General features: G+C 39.2%; 1 protein-coding gene across 5 annotated transcripts in view; it reads right to left on the reverse strand.

The window, feature by feature from the left end:
- CNKSR2 (connector enhancer of kinase suppressor of Ras 2) overlaps positions 1-26,629 on the reverse strand; it is a 269,910-nt gene that overhangs the window by 53,862 nt on the left and 189,419 nt on the right. For all 5 annotated transcript variants that reach the window (XM_056131329.1, XM_056131328.1, XM_056131327.1 and 2 more), the window contains 4 exons: positions 10,332-10,380; positions 9,574-9,746; positions 4,433-4,506; positions 4,010-4,081 (listed from right to left, as the gene is read on the reverse strand). In XM_056131329.1, the coding sequence (XP_055987304.1) occupies positions 4,010-4,081; positions 4,433-4,506; positions 9,574-9,746; positions 10,332-10,380 (368 nt within the window). The remainder of the gene's footprint in view (positions 1-4,009; positions 4,082-4,432; positions 4,507-9,573; positions 9,747-10,331; positions 10,381-26,629) is intronic.

A 26,629-nucleotide genomic window follows, 5' to 3' on the forward strand; every position in this document is an offset into this window, starting at 1 on the left:
TAGAGAAGGGAGCACCAAATAAAGGGTGTTGGGAGCATCCTCCCAGGATGGGAGATGCGTGCTGAGAGTAGACTTTAGACTGAACATGATTGCCACTCAATGCCTCTTTTGCAAACCACAACACCCAAAAGGAGAGAGAGAACAAAAGGGAATGCCCTGCCAAAGAGGCAGGATGGGATGAGGGGGGATGGGGGGGGAATACTGTGATTAGTGGTGGTGGAGAATGGGCACTGGTAGAGGGATGGGTACTTGATTATTGTATAACTGAAACTCAAGTACAAAAATTTGTTAATCTGCAACTGTACCTCATGGTGTTTCACTAATACAATTTTTTTAAAAAAAAAATCAGTACTGCCTTGGATGGGCTTATCCTTACGGCCCATGTTAGAAGTTGCTGAACTATATACTTGATATAGCTATAATATGGAATTTATAGACTGTTATGAATAGTAGTAATTTAGCAAAGAAACTATTAAGCACTTCTGTGTGTCAGGTATTGCTCTAGGTATTGATGACGCAAAGATTTTAAACAATCCAATAATCTCCTTCATGATATGAAGGAGCTAGAAAATAAATGGGAATACAAATAAGTGTATATCACTTAGTATCAAGTGCTATTTAAAAAGAAAAAAAATCGAGGTAACACATTAGAATGTTAAAAGTATCAGGAATGGGAGGAGTCTGTTCTAAGAGAAGATAGTCAGAAATTTTAAGTATTTTCAAACACATTGGTGGGAAAATTCTGTAATATTAGGTGAAATTTCAAATTTCAGATTTCAGAAATTTCAAGTGAAATTTCAGAAATTTCAAATATTTTCAAACATACTGGTGGGAAAATTCTGTAATATTAATTCACTATCTTACCATACCAAGAATAAGTGAAGGCGATACTGGGCCAAAAGGGAACATGCCAATCAAACTTGATAATTGACAAATAGAATGACAGGAGGAAAAAAAGAGTAACAACCATGTAAGAAATGTATTAATTACCAAATAGTAGGTGGTGAGTCCTCAGGATAATACGGACATATGTGCTGACATGATAAGGAATATATGGGCCAAAAGAATTCAGTAAATTCAGTAAATAAGTTTCTGAATACTTGAGAAATATGTTGTTTTGTTTTCTTCCCACAGATTTCACACAGACTGGAATAAAATATTTTTTTTAATGTTCCAATGTTCATTTTTGAGGAGGGAACAGATGGATGGTGGTAGGGTGCTCAAAAGTGTTTTTGCAAATTATCCCACAATCAAACTTACAGCTGCCAAAAAGTTGGTGAGATGTTAATATTCTTTGTGTGTGTACACATATCTAGTGAAACATATACATATATATGCATAAAAATGTATGTGTTTGGGTATTTGTGTTCACATAAATTTCGTAGGTATTACTTTTGCATTCCAATTACTAGGTCTTGTCATAAATAGTATTATATTAAACAGATATGATTGTTTTAGAAATAATAAAATAATCAATGAAACATGTTTCCCTAAGTATCTCAAGTAATATAATTATATGTACACATTCTCTAAAAAGACTTAGGCATGTCTTTTCATGACTACATTTAAATAGAAACAACACCCAGATCATCTTACTGTTATATAACAAGTTACTGAGCAAAGTTTTTGATGTATCTCTCCCATCACTTATCCTTTGTGAATATTGTCAGCACTCACGCTTCCGCCTTCTATAACAAGTAATTTTAAAAGACTTGCCCAATTGACAGTAGATTTCAGAAGCATGTGAATTGTAAAATAGGGGGAGGAAGAAAAAACAATCAAGGTCCATTATGGCTACATTTAAAAAAAAGATTCAACATTTCAAGGCAATTTCATTCTGAAGATTCTGAAATGTTTGGTGTGGAGAGCACACTTAATCAGATTAATTTCTTTTCGTCATGCAGAGTTTTAAGTTCCCTCCCACCCTTATTTTTGGAGGGGGAGTTGGGGCTGCACCAGAGTGCTCAGGGCTGACTCCTAACTGCACTCAGGGATCACTTCTGGCAGGGCTCAGGGGACCCAATATGCAGTGCCACCATCAAACCTGGGCTGACATGCAAGGCAAGCACTTTATCCCTTGTTCTATGCTCCTAGCCCCCAGATGAATTTCTTTTGTTTCACCCACAGCTTTGAGGTTTTATTTTTTGGCTGTTTGCTCATTTTACAAGGGAAGTTTGTGCTACACCCCAAGTTTGTCCTGGCTCTGGACTCAGGGGGTGCCAAAGATTGGGAGAGTGCCATCATAAAAATAAATGTCTAATTTCCTATGCTTAAAAAGGCCATGATTAGCATGCAGCATGAATGATTAAAGTATGTTAATGTGGTTTTTTGCTTTGGGGCTACGCCCAGTGGTACTGAGGACTCCTGTTGGCGCTTGAGGGTCTTATAAGGTATCAGAGATCAAACTTCGGTTGGCTGCATGCAAAACAAGTGGTCTACCCAATGTCCTATTGCTTCGGTCCCGACAGTGTCAATTTTTAAGATGGATATGACGTTCTAGTGTATCCAACTTGTAAGTTAGGGTATGCTTATATATACTACTAATTTACAGTTTGGTCATAATATAAGTTAATAAAGACTCTAAACATCACCTTCGGGGCTGGATCGATAGTACAGCGGGCAGGATGTTTGCCCTGCACATGGCCAACCTGAATTCTACTCCCCTTCATCCCATATGGTCTCTCAAGCACCACCAGGCTTAATTCCTGACTGCAGAGCCAGGAGTAACCCCTGAGCATCTCTAGGTGTGACCCAAAAAGCTAAATAAATAAAAATAAACATCACATGCTAGATTGTTAGTACTAAATAAATGTATAAAACATGCAGATTAAAATATCTGTAATAAACATATTTTAAAATGTTTTATGTATTACAAGTAGTCACTTGTATAGTCCTAACATTCTAGCAGGTGGTGCTTAAAGTCTTTATAAATGCTTATTAGTCTCTCACAAAAGACATATGGGTGAAAATAAATTATTATTATCTCTATGTTTTAAAAGAGATAATAATAAAAACACAACATAGGAGTCAAGTTATTTGTCCAAGACCACAGAGCTCCTAAGTATGAGAGATGGGTTCTGGACGCTATGGTGCCAAAGTCCATGGTTTTGGCTAGTGTCCTTTGGTCCTCTCCCTGCCAGCAGGTCACTGCCTGCTGAAGACCTGGAAAGCGGGGAAACTTGAATTTTAATCGAAATTTCTACAAATCTAAAAAAAAGGAAGAGGGGACTGAATGAAAATGAGAGAGGATTAACTTGACAAAGCAAAAGTAGAAATACAAGGCAGGTCATTGTAGATGATGGAAGAAATGTACTTCCCCGAATTGCTAAGAACTATGTAGTCATCCTACTCAGTGAGAGAGGAAAAGGGACAGACAGAAATTCAAACTTTGCTGAGGTCTGAATTATCGAGATGGCTGCTCTGTCATAAGTACTCAGCACCAAAAGGTCAGCCATGTTGTGGATGTGTTTTTTACCTCCATATTTGGTAATATATTTGAAGACTCATAATTGAAATCGACTTTCAAAAATCTTTGGTGTGATGGACTTTTCAGACTATATATGGATTCTGGCATTTTTTTGCATAAGTTTTAAAGTTAATTCTGTTTCTTAAAATGTTGTTCTTTAAAATTAGGTCTGACCACGTCGAGCTATGACTGTTTCTATTTTACTTGAAACCAATTTGGAAACTTCTGAGGCATTATTCTCTAAGTGTTAGCGTGGAAAACTTTCACGTTGAAAGTTTTAAGCCTGATTGAATTTAAAATTGCGTTTACTGAGGTGAGGTTGCTTTTTAGCACGGCATGTTCTCAGAGCACAGGTTCATCTTTTCCAAATGTATTTTGCCACACCACACCCACTGCCCAAGTCCCAGCAATCTTCTACCACCATCTGTTTGCTCCTGCAATGCTGCTCCCACTCTCCTCCCCCGTCTGCGAACTTCCATTCTGCAGTTAGAATCCAGTGGTTGCTAATGGACATCCTGACTCCTTCCAAACTTCATATTTTACCTGTTCATATCATCAAGATGCTCAGCAGCAAAATAAAAGCTTTTGATTTTAGGATGACAGGCTTTGAATGCACTGCAAAAGGAAACAAAGCACATTTAGGTGATTTCAGATGGAGAAAAAAAATGAGATCCTCCCTCTGCATTTTTTTTCGTGGGCAAAAAGACCTTAACATCTAACCTGAGTTCGCATACATAATTCTTCTGCCATGGTGACGGAAATCAGTAAAATCTCAACTTTCTGTCCCCAGAACTATTTTATTATTATCTCAAGTTGAATGCGTTTGAAAGAATTACCTTCATTTGAATGAATGTAGATGAACAACTTCTAACCTTGAAGCTATATTTTTATTTTTAAAGCATCTCTTCTTTCTTCCTCTCCCTCTCCCTCCTGCCCCTCCCCAAAACCAAAAAAAAATGAACTTACTATTTCTTGCGGCATTCACTGGCTCGATCAATTTTAAATTCAGGCAGACTGATGAATCCTTCTGCTTTTTCATCCTAAAGAGTCAACACTTGTTTAGGATTATGAAGCTCACAATGCTATATACTTTATGCCTTAAATATCCACACTAAATAATATGCTCATTTGATTGATTTCTTAAATTAGTTTGATTTTAGAGATTAGAATCTCACTCTTATCTGCTATTTTCTATTAACTGCAGGTATATTTTTGAACATTTAGAATACTACAAGTTAAAATATGCAGAAAAAATTTAAATTTTATTTTAATATTTAAAATATTATCGCTGGAGCAATAGCACAGCGGGTAGGGCGTTTGCCTTGCACGCAGCCAACATGGCCGACCCGAGTTTGATTCCTTCACCCCTCTCGGAGAGCCCGGCAAGCTACCGAGAGTATTCGATATGCCAGACACAGTAACAACCAAGTCTCCAGTGGAGACGTTACTGGGCCCGCTCGAGCAAATCGATGATCAACGGGAGGGCCTTTACCTTTACCTTTACCTTTAATATTTAAATGAGGACAAGAAATCCTTTAATTCTTGGAGTAATTTTTTTTGGGGGGGGCCACACCTCTCGGTAGTGAGGGCTTAGTCCTGAGTCCTGAGTCTGCTCCAAGTTTAAGGTTCGCTCCTGGAGGGGCTCAGGGGTCCATATGTGGTGCCAGATATGGAACTTGGGTCTGCTGCTTGCAAGGCAAAGTACCTTACCCACTGTTCTACTTCTCTGGCTCCACAATAAGGACTTTTGTATTTCTCTTAAAAATCATACTCTATTATGACTTTTGAACACATAATGATAGAGTATTTCTTGAGATATATATATATATATATATATATATATATATATAACCGATGGACGGTTCCACAATGAAATAGACCACATCATATTCAATCGGCGGTTTTGCCTAACCGATGTTGCTGTTGTCCCAAAATTCCAAACGGGATCAGACCACCGTCTTCTTCGTGCAAAATTCTACCTCACAGAACGAGGAGAAAAGAATGCAAGGTTTAAGAAGAAGACTCCCAGAACAACCACCAACTGGGAACTCTTTGGCTCTGTTGCAGCAACATGGGAAGATGCCGTCATTGACAACATTGATGAGGAATACGATCGAATGATTCAGCACCTCCATGATTGTGCAAGGAATGCCAAGAGAGAGATAACCACAAAAAACCGTCTTTCTTCGAACACTCTTGAACTTATTCGCCAACGTGGCGTGGCACGTGCCTCAGGCAACCACAAGCAAACGTCCGAACTGGCAAAACAGTGCAGAAAAGCCATCAAGGATGACCTCAAAAACAGGAGAGCAGCAGTACTGGTAGATGCAGCAGAAGCTGGGAAAAACATTCGTAATGCCCGCCTGTCCTTCACCAACTACAAAACCAAGATGACTGCCCTCCGACATCATGATGGATCTATCACATCTTCCAGAAGGGCAATGGAGAAGATTATTCATGACTTCTACTCAGATCTCTTTAATAGCCACATCCACTTGCCCACATACCACATACCACATGATGGATATGTCGTTCCCAATGTTCTCCCTTCCGAAATCCAACATGCCATCTCGTCGGTAAAGAAACAAAAAGCACCTGGCCCAGACAAGATCAGACCTGAACACCTGAAGAACTTACCATCAGTACTCATCAATACATTAGCTCGACTCTTCACACGCTACCTGTCTGAATGCAAGGTTCCATCCCAATGGAAAACCAGCAAGACTGTACTACTATACAAGAAAGGAGACATCCACGACATTGGCAACTATCGCCCAATCTGCCTATTGTCTGTCATCTACAAACTATTCACTCGAGTCATCCTGAATAGGATTAGCAGAACACTAGATGAAGGACAACCATGTGAACAAGCTGGATTCCGAAAAGGATTCAGTACCATCGACCATATCCACACAATAACCAAGCTCATTGAGGTATCTCGGGAGTTCAAGATGCCGCTCTGTCTAACGTTCATTGATTTAAAGAAGGCCTTTGATTCTGTTGAGACGGAAGCGGTCATGGAAGCCCTAGCCAATCAGGGCGTACAAACTCAATACATCAGGATCCTTCGTGAGCTCTATTGCGGATTCACTACCAAGATCTCACCATTCTACAAAGAAGTAATCATCCATATCAAGAGAGGGGTTCGGCAGGGTGATACCATTTCACCAAAACTCTTCAGTGCCACCCTCGAGAACATCATGCGACGACTAGAATGGGAAAACATGGGAGTGAAGATAGATGGTCGGCAACTACACCACCTCCGCTTTGCTGATGACATCGTTCTAATAACACCAAACATCAGCCAAGCGGCACAAATGCTTGCGGACTTTGACCGTGAGTGTGGAAAGGTTGGACTACAGCTGAATCTTACGAAGACAATGTTTATGAGAAACAGCCTTGTTCCTGACCCTCCATTCGCTCTCAACGGAACCACCATCTCCGAATGCAACAGTTATATATACTTAGGTCGAGAAATCAACATGATGAATGACCTGGCACCTGAGTTACGCAGGAGGAAGAGAGCGGCTTGGAATGCCTTCAAGAGCATTGAAGAAATAACTAAAAGGACAAAGAACCTCCAACTACGAGCACATCTCTTTGATTCCACTATTCTTCCTGCATTAACATATGCCTCAGAGACCTGGACCCTACGAAAACAGGATGAGAACACTATTCGGGTCTCTCAAAGAGGAATCGAAAGAACTATGCTTGGAATATCACGATTCACTCAAATGAGAGATAGAATCCGGAGTTCTGATCTTCGTCAACGCTCAAGAATCAGAGACGCTGTCTCATTTGCCAAGACATCAAAAATCAGATGGGCTGGACATGTAATGAGGTTTACAGACAACCGCTGGACTAGAGCCATTACTGATTGGATTCCACGAGACATCAAAAGATCACGTGGACGCCCACCTATAAGATGGTCAGACTTCTTCGTCAAGACCCTAAATGATCGGTTTGAGGCTCTACATGTTCCTAAAACGAACAGATACCATTGGGCTACGCTAGCACGCAACCGGGATGAATGGAGACGTTACTGGCACCCGCTCGAATAAATCGATGAATAACGGGGATTAAGTGATAAGTGATTATTATATATATATTAATGAGATTACTTGCTTACCTTTTATAAAGCTAATGTAATAATAGCAATGTTCTGAAACTTAGCTATGTTAATAAAAGTGCTCATAGTTTATCAATTACATTTTCAGGGACAGATATAATTTAGCATATACTAGACAAACCTACAAATGACCTTACGAAGGAAACCAGATATTATATTCTGATACTACTTCACTGGCACATAAAAGTGTGCCAATAAAATATATATAAAATTTTATATATACATAAAATATAGAATTTTTTTTTGCCTTTTGGGTCACTCCTGGCTCTGCACTCAGTAATTACTCCTGGCAGTGCTCAGGGGACCATATGGGATGCTGGGAATCAAACCCGGGTCGGCTGCATGCAAGGCAAATGCCCTACCTGCTGTGCTCACTCCAGCCCCTTATATCTTTTAAATGGAAGTATAAGTAAAATTGTGGCTTGTTTATTCTAAAATATGACATATTTTAGTGAAAGAGATTACCTTTGGTAGCTGTGCAATTTCTATAAAGATATCCAAAGGATGGAAAACAATCATTTATAAAGATGATCTTTATATTAAATAGCAGAGTATTAATTCAAAATTGCATAAAATAAGTTAACTTGAAGAATATTACTAATGAAATATGTTAATGCGACCTTATACTGCATGCTAAGGCACTATACTAATTTGCATTGAAATACATTTCTTCATTTCATTCATGTATCTGCCTGTCCTGAAAGCTATTACTCCCACTGTGCAAATGAGGAAACCACCGTACAATAACTTGGCTAAGGAAATCTTACTCTCAACCAGAACCTAACCTATCATAGAATAACCTAATAGCCTCATCTGGGGAACACAGAATTCTCTAGATGCAGTGTTATAACCATAAGCATAATAATGCCACTTACCAATATTTTAGAAAAATATTCAAACGCAAATTGATAAATGTCCTAACATAACAATATGCATAAGCCTATTTAGTCATCATGCTGTATTGAAAGAATGCATATTTTTTAGAAACCAAATTTACAGAAATTCTTCTTAAAAATGATGAGAAGAACTGACAGACTGCTATGACAAGGAACCCAAGTAAATAGAGAGTCAAGGAACTGCCAATGAATAAGGCATACTCTTGTATAACTATTGTGATATGTAATAGGTTGTGATATTTGTGATGTAAATCTACTGAAACTGAAATAATATTTCATAAGAGGGATTTAAATATATGACACATACCCTAGCCTCCAAATTGGGTTGTACTTGCAAAGTTTCAAAGTTAAATCAAAAGATTGATTTATTTTTTAAAGAAAAAGTGAAATATTTTCAGATATTTAAAAAAATGATGTGAGTTTATATAAATTATTTAAGGACTACTTCCCCATAACAGGAAAAATATAAAACTATGAAAAAGAATATATAAAATATATGTGAATTTATATATAAAATATATAAAAATCCCTATTAGGGACTGGAACATCAGTATAGGCTGTTTGCCTTGCAAGTGACTTACTCCTGTCCAATCTCCAGTATCACCTATGGTTCCTGTGAGCATCCAGCTAGAATAGCCCCTCAGAATTGCCAGGTTGTGCCCAACCGTGAATCCCCCCAAAACATCTACATGAAGAGACTAGGAATGTAGGTCAGTGGTAGAGCAAATGATTTGTGTATATAAATTTCTGGGTTGGTTTGATTCTCACCACAAAGATCTATGTTAAATCTCTATGTATGAGCTACTCTTTAAATTAGATATGTATTTTTAGCTGGATATATAGAAGTTTATCATACTTCGTATGTCTTCCAGATATCAATGTATTTACATTAGAATAACTGAAACAACCATCTTTCCAGTATCCCCAGATGTAATCACTGTAATAATGCAGATTGACAAATAACTAGCAGATATCTCCTGAGTTAGTCTTGAAGTGATCACATTATTTTAAAATATAAGTCTCAAGATCATAATTTTGAGGCTAGAGATATAAAATGAATAAGAAACATATGCTTTTCTTACCTCCTCATTAATATACCAATACAGGGATGCATCCTTTAAAACAAACCAGTATTTCTTCCATTTCTGTGAAAAGTAACTCTTTGCATCTTTCTTCTTCCAAAGCCAGCCCTCGCAGTCACCACGGCCAAGATCTTTGCAAGAAATTCGTCTTTTGCTCTTGCCAGCTATAGGACCTAAAGATAATAGTGAGTAAAAATGCTCTTTCAACTTTAGATGAGGATGAAAGTGGAAGCTTAATCTGCAGGTAACAAAAATAACTCTGGGTATGTAACAACCTTAAAATTTTGAGGGGGCTGGAGTGATAGTACAGTGGGTAGAGAGTTTGCCTTGCATGCGACCAATCCGGGTTCGATTCCCAGCATCCCATATGGTCCCCTGAGCACCGCCAGGAGTAATTCCTGAGTGTAGAGTCAGAAGTAACCCCTGTTCATCGCCTGGTGTGACCCAAAAAGTCAAAAAAATATTGAATGTCCATATATCGCAATAAAAATGTGAAGACATTTAAAACTCCTCGCCCTGTCAAAGAAGTGGCTCACAATTTAGTTAGACACGTGTAATATCAGTTCCCAAACCATCTGTTGTCAACAGTACCTTGTACCATCACTGACCTGACGCAGAAAGCTGTCTTGGCAGCTCTAGCACTTGGGGGTTGTGGTTTTTCCAAGTGACACCGAGCTCGGGAGACAGAGAATAGATTGTGTGCTGGGAATTATGCCAGCGTAAAAGAGGCAGGCAAATGTTTCATTACTTTTTCTTACCTTTGTTCTTCTTCTTTGATTTGTGCTGCAGAGAGGACTGCTGGAACGTCTGAAAGCAAAGATGGGGAAGAATGTTATCTGATCCAAAGACGTGCCAGCGCGCTGCAAGGGACTCGGAATTACAGATTGACTCGGAAGCCCAGGCAGAGAAAGCCTCAAAGAGTTCATAGACTCTGTACTCCTTAACTTTGTAATCTCCCTCAAAGTAGGATAGAATATTATCTTCAAGCTTATTTTGCAGCCACAGGAGTCAGGGTACAAAGCAGTGCGAAAGCTACATGTTCTGATTTCTTTCTAGTCACTGTTGTACGCCTTTAATAGGAGTTTATCGTATTTTCTCATTTGATTTTCACTAGATTAGTATGCAGTAGTCAGACATGTATTGTCAATTTTATTTCATAGATCATTGTGACCTACTGATATCCTAGGTACTCTACCCCAGTTCCTAAATATTTCAGCACCCGGATAAGTGTTTCTTTTTCATACCTATATCTGCCCCAATATTAGTGACTAACCTTTTGGCAGGGCACATCATCACTTTGGGTCCTTACTGTTCTATTTCCCCATGTTCATAAGTTTGCTATTATCTTAATCATGCTCTAATTACGGCCTCCATTGTATATAGATTACACAGCCTAATATGACCGAGCAAGCAATTTCTTTTAGAAAAACCTCATTGAGACATTCAGTTCTTGATCTTGTCACCACTTTATGTCATTATTTCTATTCCGCCCCTTAATTCCGATGGTACATCATTACTCTCTGAGCCATAATTCCTGCCTCATGTTTGCCTACACAACAAACCTGGTTAAATTTGACTGTCTGTTCCATTGTAAGTACTGGAATAGCTTAATGTCTTCAGAAAAATCTTCAACTGTATTGACTGGCCTAGCTTTTTAATTAATGACAATAAATCACTGGCTCTATTCAGAGAGACTAATAAGTTAGGGTGTTCATTGGCATAAATAGGTTAATTATGTCTTAACTAATTACAATTCGTTAGATATAAAGGAACAGAGATTGTGAATGTAATTTTAATTCACATGTATTTCTTCAAAAGGAATTTTAGATGAGAGATAATTTATTTCTTCACAAAAGTGTGTTTTTAAGGGGAAAGTGGGTTTTATTTCCTAAAACTTGCTAGTCCTGGGTTTTAGACGATAAGTTTTCATTTGTAGCATACTTTCTTATTTAGTATCTTGTTAAAAATTGCCATTCCACAGCATGCTCGGGATGGGAGATGTGTGCTGAAAGTAGACTGTAGACTGAACACGATGGCCACTCAATACCTCTATTGCAAACCACAACACCCTAAAGGAAAGAGAGAACAAAAGGAAATGCCCTGCCACAGAGGAGGGGCGGGGGTGTGGGATGGGGGGTGGGAGGGTTACTGGGATCATTGGGGGTGGAGAATGGGCACTGGTGAAGGGATGGGTACTCGATCATTGTATAACTGAAACCCAAGCACGAAAGTTTGTAAGTCTACAACTGTACCCCATAGTGTTTCACTAATAAAAATTAAATTTTAAAAAATTATCTTTCCACTTATATAGTTTTTTTGTATGTGTTTGCATTAATTCTCATGATTGCAATGAATATTATTAGTCATAAATCTTAAGATCCAGATAGCTTATTGACATATAGTGTAACCCAGAAGTAATCAACCAACTTCAAGGCGATATAAATAAGTGAGATGTGGAACCAGAGCAATAGTGCAGCAGAGACGGTGCTTGACTTGCATGCAACTGACCGTGGTTCGATCCCCAGCAACTCATATGGTCCCTCATGCCTGTCAGGAGTAATTCCTGGGTATAGATCTAGGAGTAACCCCCGAGCATGCTCTGTGTGTCCCCAAAAACCCATAAAACAAGTGAAGTGTGTGTAAACATATTTTCAGGATACATAGCTACAAAAATGTACACTAAATTTTAGGTATAAAGCAAAAAGATAATACTCAGCTTGCTATGTTGTTTTCTGTAAGTGTATTTTGTTACAGTATAGTAATGGCGAGTGTGCTTAACTAGAATTAATTTATATATAGTTATTTTCCATAAATTATTTGGCTGTAAAATTCCTGATTGTTTTTCCCTTTTGTTTTGCACAAGGAATCACTATAATTTAACAGCTCATTATCTTTTTTTAAAAAAATTTTTGGGTCACACCTGGCGATGCTCAGGGGTTACTTCTGGCTCTGCACTCAGGAATCACCCCTGGCGGTGCTCAGTGGACCATATGGGATGCTGGGAACCGAACCTGGGTTGGCCTTGTGCAAGGCAAACGCCCTACCCACTGTGCTATCACTGCAGCCCCTCATTATCTTTTTAATGACAAAGATGAGGATAGCTTGCTTAGGGAGCTACACATATAGCCCACCTGCTGTTCTATTGTCTTGGCCTTATAGTTTTCTTACTTTTTAATCCCTTTGTGTTCCTGCAAATGTTTTAGATGAATTCCTCTGTCTTCCAGTCTCCTAATTCTCTCTCTCATGATATAAAGTGTAAAGTTCACCTTATCTCTGACCATTTATTTCACCAACTATACTTTAATTGGTATTGCCTCTTTCGAATATCTACATTTCTTAAGAATTCTGTTATTCAAAATTTTATTTTAAGGGATTTTTGTGGATTTTCTATAAATTGTATTCAGCTGAGATCAATGTTACATAAAACAAAGCTCTGATCAGTAATTGTATCTTTATTCATCACTTTTACTCAGAGGTGAGAAAACTTGGTCTTCCCAGTTGTTTTCACACAATGAGTCAATATTCAGTTTCTCAACATAGCTGTGACCGATTTTCTGTCTGATACTAATTAGAGTAGACTCCCAGTCAGTTCTTTCTGTACTTAGTGCTTAGCAGTAATATGGTTTCAGTACCCATTTATCACTAAGAAATTTTGTTCTTTCTTCTGATCCTTGGACGCAAGATTATTTGACCATGAGCATGAGCATTTCTTGTTATGTGTTTGTGTGGGTGTTTATGTCTGTGATAGTGACACTGTGCACACATGAATTGAAAACATAAGCTCATATGGGGCTGGAGTGATAGCACAGCGGGTAGGGTGTTTGCTTTGCACGCAGCCAATCCGGGTTTGATTCCCAGCATCCCTATGGTCCTCTAAGCACTGTCAGGAGTAATTCCTGAGTGCAGAGCCAGGAGTAACCCCTGTGCATCGCTGGGTGTGATTCAAATAAGCAAAAAAAAAAAAAAAACCAAAACGAACAAACAAAACATAAGCCCATAATGCTTGAAAACCACCCAAATTCCTTTTTGAAGTAGTTCTGGTGGTCAAGTCTGTTAAAAGCCTTATTTTCTCTTTGTTTACTAAATCAGTATTCAAGAAAATCCTTTTCTGTTTTTGGTGAGGGAGAAAATCCAGTGACTTGCATAACATGATACTCGCCGTAACCATGTCTCCAGACCCAGAGTCAGGTTGTCTCACTTGGGGTGCCCTGGAGGGTGGTGGGTGAGGCCCATCCCCGTTCCAAGGGACCCAGCCCTGGCAGTCGAAAACCTCCAGAACTCAACGACTGCTATGCTTACAGCCACTCTCCACACGCTTGGACCGAGCCTCACCCACAAGTGAACCTATTCCTGGGCACTTCACACAACACACCCTACTCATACTTCAAGAGTGCTGCACCACATTTAATGGGGTTCAAGGTAGGAGGCAACCAATCTTAGAGGAAAATATTTTTTACATATATATGTATATAAAAGCACACAAGGCTCAACCTTGAACAACATGTCAGTGATGATTATAGACAGTAGAAGGGCCCCCTGGGTAAAATTAAACAATCTTCACACTCTTTCCTCTAAGGATACTTTCTTGTAGCATTTTCAGCGTTTTTTTAAAAATAACAAACAGTACAAAATATATTATTTCGGTTCTGCTTTTGGGGCAGGGATTGGAGATCGGGATGCAAACATTTGAAATATGGTTGTGGGATTGGTGTTTGAATATTAAATGTTATCAAATATTGCAAACTACTTATGGCTTTCAGGGCTGGAGCAATAGCACAGCGGTAGGGCGTTTGCCTTGCACGCAGCCAACATGGCCGACCCGAGTTCGATTCCTCCGCCCCTCTCGGAGAGCCTGGCAAGCTACCGAGAGTATCTCACCCGCACAGCAGAGCCTGGCAAGCTACCCGTGATGTATTCGATATACCAGACACAGTAACAACAAAGTCTCCAATGGAGACGTTACTGGGCCCGCTCAAGCAAATAGATGAACAACGGGAGGACAGTGACAGTGATTTTATAAAATAAAAAAAGTTAAAAAAAAAAAAACAACCCAGTGTCTCAGAGAGATGAAGTGTGCATTCTTCGAGCACATTGTCGGCCTCCATAAACTTTTCTGATGCCCTCAACAGCACTCTATGTTTAATGCAGCAATTGTCTGTGTGAAACTTTCCTCAACTTTTTCTCTAGAATGGATATAAATGATTCATCCAAGTAACCACTACTTTTCAGCTAAATTAAAGCCTGCCTGACTCAACAATGTACTATGTATAAAAGTGTGTTCATGAAATCCACATGCGTTCCTATCCCAGTCTTCTATTCTTTAGTAAATGGCAACTCCATTCCCTGCCCCTACCCAGTAGCCCATGTTCAGAATGATGGAAGGAACCCTCTTTTGATCACTCCCTGCAAATTCACCAGCAAGTGATCATCTGCTCTATCTTATTTTTTTGGTGGGGGGTCACACTCGGTGATGCACAGGGGTTACTCCTGGCTCTGCACTCAGGAATTACCCCTGGCTGTGCTCAGGGGACCATAGGGATACTGGGAATCGAACCCGGATCGGCTGCATGCAAGGCAAACATCCTACCCGCTGTGCTATTGTTCCAGCCCCCTACTCTATCTTTGGAGTATGTCAACAATATAATTTTTCTTTCTTCTATTTTGTTTGGTCACACCTGGTGTGGTGCTTCGAAGCTACTCCCAGTTCAGTACTTAGGGTTCACTCCTGGTTGTGCCTGGGGGGGGGGGGACTCAAACCTAGGGCCTCACACACAAAAAGCAAGTAAGTGCTCTACCATTGAGTCGCACCTCCAGCCACAATCTGACTTTTCTTATCTCTACTTCTATCATCCTTGTCTGAAGCAATATCATCCCTGTTCTCTCCTACTGCTCTGATCCCTCTTTTAACAAAAGAGCCAGAAAGATCATGTTAAAATATGATTTGAATCCCTTCATTCCTCAACAAAGCATTCGCAGTGACTTCTCATCTCACTCAATAAAGACCCTCCAATGACTGTGAAGGCTCTATATGAACTTGCCCTTATTAAATTTTCCCCGTTCTCCCCCATTTCTCTACCTCTATTAACTTTGCACCTTTCACACTTGTCATTTGCAAATTCTGCCACAGAGTTTTTTTAAATTTATTTTCATTTATTTATTTTTTTATTAGTGAAACACCATGAGGCACAGTTGTAGATTTACACATTTTTGCGCTTGGGTTTCAGTTATACAGTGATCGAATACCCATCCCTCCACCAGTGCCCATTCTCCACCACCACTGATTCCAGTATCCCTCCCACCCCCCGTCCCTCCCCATCCCACCCTGCCTTTGTGGCAAGGCATTCCCCCTTGTTCTCTCTCTCCTTTTGGGTGCTGTGGTTTGCAAAAGAGGCATTGAGTGGCAATCGTGTTCAGTCTAAAGTCTACTCTCAGCACGCATCTCCCATCCTGGGAGGATCCTCCCAACACCCTTTATTTGGTGCTCCCTTCTCTATCTGTGCTGCCTTTTCCCCCAGCGCTGCCACAGAGTTTTATCTCAGGGGTTGGTTCACCAATGCTTTCTCCTCTGTCTAAAATAGTTTTTCCCCAGATACTGCTATTGATTACTTCCTTACCTCTTTTGGATCATTACTCAAATGCTTCCTTCTTAGTAAAAGTTTCCCAGCTTTCCATATCTAAAATTGCTACCCTCACTCGGTTCCACAATTCTTTTTTTTCCCTTCCTTACTTCCTTTATCTTCTTAGCACTCAGTTTATCTAAAATACGCATTTTGCCTATTGCGTGGTCTTTTTTCTCACATATAAACTGCAGGAAACAAGAATTCTATCTGTTTTATGCATACTGATTTGGGGGAAGGGCACTCCTGGTGGTGCTCAGTGGTGCTACTCTTCTGACACAGTGCTCTGGGGGTCATGCAGCATCAGGGGAGTCAACCCGGGATTCCATCATGGAAGCTACACATCTTGGTTCTTTGAACCATCTGTGTAGAACCTCTTTCAAGCATTTTATTCTCTGCGTAGTACAGAGGAGTGCTTGAGTCAATAAAAGGACTGAGAGAATCATCAGCAATAAGAATGTGATATAGTCGTAATTAGCTGATTGTTTTAACCTTATGATGTTCCTCAGTGAAAAATAAGCCAATCAAGTGTTTTTTTTTAGTAGTGCACATACAGTATATTACTAAAACGTCTGTTCATTAGTAGTCCATTTCTTTTGTAAAAAAGGAATAAACACCTTTCTATCTAATCTTCTTGCCTTTAAGATTAGGCCAGTGGACTTTACGTTTTAAATTTGAATTCAAGATATGGCTGGCAAAAGCATATTAAATTTTTGTCAAAAGACGTTTATGCAAATAATTACATGAATTATGAATGGACGTGTTTAAATCATAATTCTGTCATAAAAATAGAATGTGCTAAAATAAAAGGCCATTTTGAAAGCATTGTTGATCCTCTTCTTAACTATGGTGATGCATGCGATAGTATTCTGTTTGGCTATAAAAGATCCCTTTTTCAAGACAGTTTCTTGAAAAGATCATTTGTCTCTCATTTTGTCCACAGATGTTCTGTTCAAACTCAATCCTCCCTCTTCTGGATGAGGAAATGTGGGGGAGGGTAATTTGGGTCATTCTTATCCTGAAACTTTCAGAAGTGCTTATTTTAATTGTGGAAGAAAATGACAGTTTCTATGTTACATTTTGAAAGCTCAGCTACTATTAAATTCATTTCAAGTTGCAAATTGCCACACTTATGGAAAAATTTGCAATCAAAATACTTTCTTGTTGCAATATAGCAACTTCCTCTTACTGTAATTTTCTGCAAAGTTCCAAAATTTCTTTAGTGACTGGTCAAACCAATAGCTTATTTCTTATACATAAGAAAAGAAAGTGCAGCAATTTGAAACACTTGGAATAAGTGATAGCTACTCCCACATTTTTAATTTTTTAAATTAATAGACAAGGTCTTTGTGTTTTGCCTAGTTCACAAAGAGAAGTATTTCCCCTCACTTTTGAATTACTGTGTGTGAACAGAAAATAAAACTAAACATGAACAAGTGGGATAAGATGCTAATGAGACTAAATATGGAATCAAGCAACTTTCGCTTACAAGAAATAATAACATAGAACTGAAGAAATTGGAAGTGGGGACCTTGCCTTTTTTGGCACATGAGGGAAATCCTGAGCTCAGCAGGATGGAACACTGGATCCCTTGGTACAGTGGGGTGAGATTATTTTAATCTCTCTCAGTGAAAGTGACTTTAACCGACTGAAAATGAAATAACTCCACCTTAAATAGGAAGCATGCATTCAAGAATAACATTTAACCCTGTTGTACCCAAGACAGTTTAAAATAAAATAAGGGTCAGAGAGCTTGTACAGCATATAGGATGCCTGCCTTGCACGTGGCCAACCTGGATTCAATCCCTGATGTGCAGTACTGCATATACTGCATGTGATTCCCAGAACCTGACCCAGAGCCACGAATAAGCCCTGAGCATGGCTGGGTGTGGCCCCCAAAGCCAAATCAAATGAAATAAATAAAATAAAATGAAATAGCTCCCATGTCAATAAAATGCCAACAGAAAAAAAAAGGATAAAAGGAATAGCTTGTTCAGACTAAAATGCTTAAAATTCACTTTCTGGAGATTAAGAGTATTATATAAGAGATAATTTTGCTCCTTTTAGCACCTCACAAAAAGCCTATTTTTATTCTCCTGCTTTATTGCAGTGATTTGCAAATCTGCCTGCACATTAGAATTATCTGGAAAGCTTAAAGGATTAAAAACGTCTGATGAGCATCCTCCTAAGAACAACTGGATCAGAATCTCTGGAGGTAGAGCTCCAGGGATTAGAACTTTGAAAAATAACCCCAGATATTTCTAGTGAACAGACTTTTCTTCCAAATATCATATATGGAAAAGGAAGTGGAGAGGGATATTTTTTGTTGTTACAAAAGTGATAAGAAAGTCTACAGCAAACAGAAAGCTTTACGTTTTGTCTTTATTTGTTCAAGAAATAAACATCCTTTGGATTAATTTTTTGCAATTTAAACTAAAATATTTAACTGCCAAAGTAATAAGCATGATGATACATTTGTCATCAAATATAAATGAAATGACAGTAGTTTGGGGGAGCCTGGATAAGGCACTTAGAGTCACTAGGTTGGGCAAAGCCAATGTTTCATCAAAAGAATATCACGAATTTTGGATTTCGAAGGAAAGAGGTGACTGAACTCGTTATAGGAGCCCATAGATCACCCCCCTTTCTCTATGGAGTGGTAAGGTAGAAAGGGAGTTATTATTGGTTTGTGGGAAAGGTAACAAGAGTTTTTTTTTTTTGAGAAACTTTTGAGAAACAGGAACTGTTATCCTTAGAATATAATGGTTAGTTACTGAGAGCTTATGTATCAGGCACAGAATTAGGCACCTCATCTGATACCAGTTAACAAATTTTAATCCATGTAATAAATCAAAAAGTGGTGACCAGTAATCCCATTTTAAAGAGGAGAGGAGACTGACACAGAATGTATAAACAGCTTGTTCTGGATCCCTGAGAAAGTGGCAGAATCAAAATCCAAGCACAGTGGATAGGGTGTTTGCCTTGCACGCGGCCGATCCGGGTTCAATTCCCAGCATCCCATATGGTCTCCTGAGCACCGCCAGGAGAAATTCCTGAGTGCAGAGCCAGGAGTAACCCCTGGCCATCGCAGGGTGTGACCCCCCCCACCCCCCCAAACAAAACCTCTTGTAGCCACTCGGTGTAGTAAGGTCTCCCAAGAACTCTGGAGTCATAGAAGCAAGGCTGGGATAAAGAAAATTTTTAGCAGCTTTACTGATGTCAATTTTCTATAGAGTATGAAACATCAAAATTTTGATAAAATCACACTTCCCCCCAAATATTCACATTTTCCATGCCTTTTTGTAATTATCCTCTCTCACATCCTAGTTTTCAAGTGAGACAGAAACCGAGGTATAGAAAGCCTCAGCCAAAGTAGAGAAGAATGGAACTATAATCACATTTTCTTGCACGTCTTTTAACAGTGTTAACTGAACTCAGTGATTTTTTTTTCTTAAAGTACGTCAATACTGATGAGGAAATAAGTGATCCAAATAAAGCAAACCTGCTTCTCCACTGGCTTTACCTCAGAGCTGATTCACTGTGCTGTACAATTTTTTTAACTGATACGCCGAGTATCATGCCTTAAAATTTCTTGGCTCACTTTCTCAAGATGGGATTTTAAACTGCTGTGTTCATTTCTATGAAGAAGTCATTTGCTTAACTCACCACTCTACACTCAGCTCCTGGCACAGGACCTGATAAACAATCCTCTGCTGAAAGCATGAATCAAACAGTTACTGACCATCTGTGTGGGCCACAAAGCTATGGCATCCCATATCAATCATCAACACATCTTGTCTACTCACCCCTCCCAACATCTCCAGAGTGCAACGCCTTCTTTCCACTCCCACTGTAACACCTAGGGCTAAAGTATTATGATCTCTTACTTGAGGTGACAACATCCCATCTTGTCTTCCTGCTTCCCTATGTGCTTCTCAACCTTTCATTCTGTTCTCAGCACATCAGCTAGAGTGACACATTTTGAAGATTGACATGTCAGCAAGGATGGAATGCATAGTTCCAGTGGCTAAATGCAGTAGGAATCAGGGGACCTCACTTCTAGCTTTCCAAATTCCAGCTTTTTGATTGATGTAGAGCCACTGAACTACTCTTTTTTTTTTAAAATTTTTCATTGAATCGCTGTGAGATAGGCCATTAAAAAGCTGTTTACGATTGGGTTTCAGTCATACAGTATTCCAACACTCATCCCTCCACCAGTGTACGTTTTCCAGCACCAGTCTCCCCAGGTTCTCTTCCATTACCCCCAACCCCTCACCCCCTGCCAACCTCTATGGCAGGAGCTTTCCATCTCTCTCTCTCTCTTTCTCTCACTCTGCCCTTTTGGGCATTGTGGTTTGCAATATTAATACTGAAAGGTTATCAAGAATACCCCTTACCTACTTTTAACCCTCAGATATTGTCCAGTATGATCATTCCCAGCTATTATTGTCATACTGGTATCTTCTATATCTTACCTACCCTCAGCCTCCCCCCCCAACACTTGTGGTTAGTTCCAATCACTGAGCAGTCCTCCTAACCTCTGTTTTCCCTGGACATTGATAGTAGAAGAATAATATCCACTGAACTACTCTTGCCCTCATTTTTCTCTGCGGGATCAATGATTTGACCAGAATCTCATAGAACATCTCACAGAGCACTATTTTTACAGGATTCTCACTCAGTAAGGGAAAAGTAACCAGTTGTTCCTCAGTGTACATTTGATTATTGATAGTTTATTAATTCATACATTTGTAATCGGTGTCAGTCTTAACACTTGATGCTAGATTATTCATTGAAAGTTACTTTCCATTTAACCTCCAACATGTATAACAATAACATCAATAACAGGTGCAGCTATTTGGGGACATATAATAAATGCACAAAATCCACACATTTTCTACGTTAGACAGAGAGGCTTGAACGGGTAAAAAACAATCAGGGTGGTTCCTGTGCCTGACACTTCCCCTTAACAATCAGCTTCTGGGTGTCAGAGAAACCAGTCTAAGCTGATCTTGTGACCCATCAAAAATAGTTTGTGACCAAAATCAAATTTGCCTCCTTAATGCTACAGAATGACAAAGAAATATAAAAGAAAACAGAGTTCTCCTGAGCATCATGGGGTTCAGTCAAAGCATCACTGACGGGTCTGGGTAATCCCCAGCACCACTGGATGCTGCATCCTCAGATCCTCGGGACCTCGCATTGAATCACAGTCACAGCCAACTGAAAAGTGACAGGAGGGGCCTCTAGGCCTTCTGAGCACTGCCTGCAAGATCCTCCCCCTCCCCAAGAAAATAGAGGTAAATGCTATAGAATCACATCTAGTAACAAATGCATGAAACCAAGTGAAATGAGTCAGAAAGAGATGGACAGACATAGAATGACTGCACTCATTTGTGGAATATAAAGTAACATAAAGGAGACTAACACCCAAGGATAGTAGAGATGAAGTTCAGGAGGATAGCTCCAGGGCTTGTAAGTAGGTCTCAAATGCTGGGGGAAATGGAAGCTGGGATAGAGGAGGGACCACTAAGTAAATGATGGTTGGAGGGATCGCTAGGGATTGGAGATGCATAGTAGACTATGGACCAAACATGATGGCTGCTAGTACCTGTATTGCAAACCATAACACCCAAAGGGAGAGAGAAAGAGAGGGAATGTGCATGCCACAGAGGCAGGGGGTAGGAAGGGGTGGAGGTGGCAGGAGGGATACTGGGAACATTGATGTTGGACAATGGGCACTGGTGGAGGGATGGGTATTTGGTCATTGTATGACTGAAACATAATCACGAAAGTTTGTAAATCTGTAACTGTATCTCATGGTGATCCATTAAAAACAACAAAAACAACAAAAACCCAAAAAATAAAAGTGCATGAAACTCAAGAATCTCAAAGCCCTGTATAAATATGATAATTCTGTCTGTGGCGATATGAGTGAGTCATAAAAATCGGAAAAAGTTCTGGCTCTTGAATGAAAGACTTTTACAAAAAAGTATCTGAAACTAAACAGTTTTTAAAAGTTATGTTTATTTTTAGGTTAGTGTTCTGGTATACTACACCTATTTTCTCATAATGGAATTCTTGCCATGTCAGTTTAATTTGTTCTAAGAACGCTAGCATTTATCAAAATACTTTTATGACTAAGTATATGTTTATATAAAGTTCTTAGTCTGAGATTTTTGCTCTTAAAGAAAAAAAACAAACTTTCAAAGACAACCTCCTTGGATGTTTCCACATATGCTAGTTTTACCAGTATTCTTGATTTGGGTTTTTTTTTTTCATAACAGGAAATTTTTTCAAAGAGAATTCTGAAGGGACAAACAAGAGCCGGTGACATTTGTGGTAGCCATACTGACCCTGAAGGAACTACTTATATAAGCCAAATAACCGACTGTAGAGCTACAACCCTACACAGTGAAAAGTGAAATAGCAGCACTGCCCTATATCTCAATAATATCCCTGAGTGACAATGGACTAATCTCTCCCATCAAAAGGCAGATTGGCGGGGTTGGATCAGGAAACAAAAACCATTCGTTTGCTGTTTACAGTAAACACATCTAAAATCACAGGACAGACACAGACTTGAGCAAAGGGTTAGAAAACAATTATACAAGCCAAAGGAAAACAAAACAAAACAAAGCTGGGACAGTCATACTTATATCAGCCCAAATTGTGTTCAACCCAAAGAAAGTAATTAGAAACAGGGATGAACACAACTTGCTGATGGAGTGAACAATAGAACAAGAAATAGTAACTTGAATTAACATATATGCACCAAATGTTGGGTCAGCAAAGTTTGTAAAGTTTTTACTCACAAACCTAGAGAAACACATAGATAGAAACATTATAGTAGTGGGAGACTTCAACTTTGCACTGTCACCTCTGGATGGATAGATCTACTAGACAGGGTATCAGTAAAAAAAAAAAAAACAAAAAAAACAAACAAAAACAAAACAGTCCTGAGTTGGGAACTAGAAAAGATGAGGTTAATGATTTTATATAGGGCCTTCATACCCCAAAGCCTCAAAAATACATGTGCTTCTCTACTGCAAGCGAACATAATCCAAGACAGATCACATCTGGGGATATAAGACTAGCTTACATAAATTCACAAACATAAGAACCATACCAAATATCCCTCCAGACCACAATGCCACAAAGATAGAAATGAACCATAAAAAGAAGAAGGGAAGACACCGAAATACTTGGAGATTGAACAACTTGCTCCTATATAACAGCTGGGTCAAAAAGGAAATCAAGGAAGAAATAAAAACTTGAGACTAAAGTTAATCAAAAGTCACTCTTTGAAATTCTTCTTCTTCCTCTTCCCCTTCCACCTCCTCCTACTCCTCCTTATTCTCCACCTCATCCTCCTTCTTTTTCTATTACTGGGTTTTGGGGTCATGTCTGGAGATGCTCAGGATTTACTCCTGGCTCTGTGCTCAGGGATCAGGAACTACTGTCAGGGCTCAGGTGACCATGTGGATTGGAGATGGAACTGGGTCGATTGCATGCAAGGCAAGTGCCTGACCTGCTATACTACCACTGCAGTCCTGCAATCTATTTTATAATAAAGTGATTGGGAAATATAAATAACATTCTTCTTTTCCATACTGAATAGAGTTGGACCCTGATTTTAAGACTCAGAAAGCGAAGTTGGTTTTATCTAACAGAAGTGATGAGAAACTTTTTGGGAATTTTTTTAAAAATTCTGTATCTGTAGCAGAAATCATCATTACACTGTCAATTTAGAAGGCATTTTCCATAGACCTCTCTACAGTGCTATGATCATCTTGCAAATGAGAAAACCGAGTAAAAGGAAGAAAGCAATTTACACAAGCTCAGATACGAAAATTTGATTTCTTCAAGGCCGGATGTTTTCTGCCACTTCTTTATAACTGGTTGCCTCACATGCACCTAGATTAAGATTGTATAGCATGCTGGCTGCTTGTTGGTGAGGGTAGTTTGGAAGCATGGTTGGAAGAAGAATGCTAATGATATTTGTGAAGGCACTCTACAGACAGTTGACACACTTCATAAGGAATCAGCTTTTACCCTATTAGAAAAATATATTTGGGGATTCACAAAATATGACATTATCAATATTTTTATGGAAAATGAATAACTGTAATTCCTATAAGTATTTCTTATAATAGCCTCCTGTTAGAATTGAAGACATAATGCTGAACACAGCTAAATTAAGAATGTTCAACAACTGGCTGAGATGACATGTTCTAGGTATACATAGCTTTCTGATATTTCTCATCAAAGAGCATATATGAAGAATTAAAAAAACAAAAAGTTGTAAGGGCCAGAGAGAGTACAGCAAGTAGGGTGCTTTCTTTGCACATGGCCTTCCTGGGTTCGGTCCCTGGCATCCCATATGGCCTCCTCAGCACCACCAGGAGTAATTCCTGAGTGCAGAGTCATGAATAACCCTAAACCTGGCTAGGTGTGGCCCGAAACTTAAAAAAATGACTTATTTGCTTTATTAATTAAAAATCTTGTAATAGTCTCTTCATTGAAGATAGGTAAAACACTGTTTGAAGCTATAGTTTCCCACATATGCTTTGAAAAAATTCAATAAGTAGGTTTTAAGGATCGTATAATACTCATAAATCATAGTACTTTGGAATTTTTCCCAATTGAGAATAATAACAATAATAACAATAGTAATAACAATAGCACTGTAGCACTGTCCTCCCGTGTTCATTGATTTGCTTGAGTGAGCACCAGTAACGTCTCCATTGTGAGACTTGTTATCGTTTTTGGCATATTGAATAAGCCGCGGGGAGCTTTCTAGGCTCTGCCATGTAGGTGGGATACTCTCGGTAGCTTGCTGGGTTCTCTGAGAGGGATGGAGGAATCGAACCCGGGTTGGCCACGTTCAAGGCAAAAGCCCTACCTGCTGTGCTATAATAATAATAGGGAATAATATTTGGGATTAATAATTGGAACTCGTACTAATTGGGAATTTTTATACATCTTTTTCCTAGAGAAATCGAAAGCAAATGTTTCTTGTAGACTCTGAGTTTACCCAGGGGAAAAGGGAGTCCCAATGTAGTAGTTTCCAACTGGGTCAGTTTAGTGAAGCTGAAACGAAGTAGTAGAATTCCCTTTCCTTTAGGTTCTGGTTAGGATTGGCTACAAATACGTGTGGATTTTGGAAAATCCAAGTGGCGCAGGAGCCCTGATGGTATGGAGGTTGGCACAGGGTAGCCCATCCTGGCGCTACTCACCCACACAGTCACCATTGTGCCGACACACCCCCCCACTGCTATGTTCAGCTGCCAGGCTTGCAACTGCTCAGTGCTTCCAAACCCTGGACCAGGGCCCAGTGAATCTCCACGGGGGAGGCACAGGCTTCGTTGTGAAGTGGGTGGCAAAGTCCCAGCTTGTGCTTCTGTATAGATTCCTGTTTGTCTTGCTCTCCCATGCCTCCCATCTAGACTTTTCATGAGCACTGGCAGCTGAAGTATATTCACTACCTTCCCAACTGAGTCGAATCTCATCCTTTATTCTACGTCACTTGGCTTTTCAGTTTCCCTGATTAAATCCTAACTGATAGACACATTAACGTTAGGACTCGCTTGGGATGCGAGACGTGCACTGAAAGTAGATTATAGACCGAACATGATGGCCACTCAATACCTCTATTGCAAACCACAACACCCTAAAGGAAAGAGAGAGCAAAAGGGAATGCTCTGCCATAGAGGTGGGGCAGGGTGGAGGGGATGCGGGTGGGTGGGAGGGCTACTGGGTTCATTGGTGGTGGAGAATGGGCACTGGTGGAGGGATGGGTACTTGATCATTGTATAACTGAAACCCAAACACAAAAATATGTAAGTCTACAACTGTACCTCATTGTGTTTCACTAATAAAAGAAAAAAATTGCATGTTTTATAGACACATTAATGTTCAAAAATATTTTTATAGTCCTAGATGGTTTTCTGATTTGCTCATCAGAAGTAAATTCCCTTCCACGTAAATAAATAATTAGGGAAAGTTACTATGTGCCCAGATACTAGAATAAAGCTTTATACACAATATAAAATTCAATTATGAGATCGTTGGGTATAGGAAGTGTATTATTCAATTTTTTTACTGATGAGAAACTGAGATTTAGAAATGTGTCTAGGTTCATACAACTGACTTGAAATTCATGATCCATAACTACAACATTATTCTTGGCCATATGAATTTTAGAAAAGTAAAGTTTCTTCTTTAATGTTGAGTTCTTTTACTTGGAGACAAAGATAAGACCCAACATTTATTAAGGCCATTCCAGATTTATGCTGATAAAAGAAAACACTGGAAGGTAATTTCTCTTCCTGTGTATTATGGCAGGAAAGTTTGCATCTAATTAATCTAAACTTACTTGCATTTAAAGACTAGGCATTGAAACATGGATTTGTTTCTCAGCATTTCAGGCTGTTTTG

This window comes from Sorex fumeus, unplaced genomic scaffold (genome assembly GCF_029834395.1).
Source record: "Sorex fumeus unplaced genomic scaffold, SorFum_2.1 ptg000086l, whole genome shotgun sequence".
In the NCBI taxonomy this organism is placed as follows: domain Eukaryota; kingdom Metazoa; phylum Chordata; class Mammalia; order Eulipotyphla; family Soricidae; genus Sorex; species Sorex fumeus.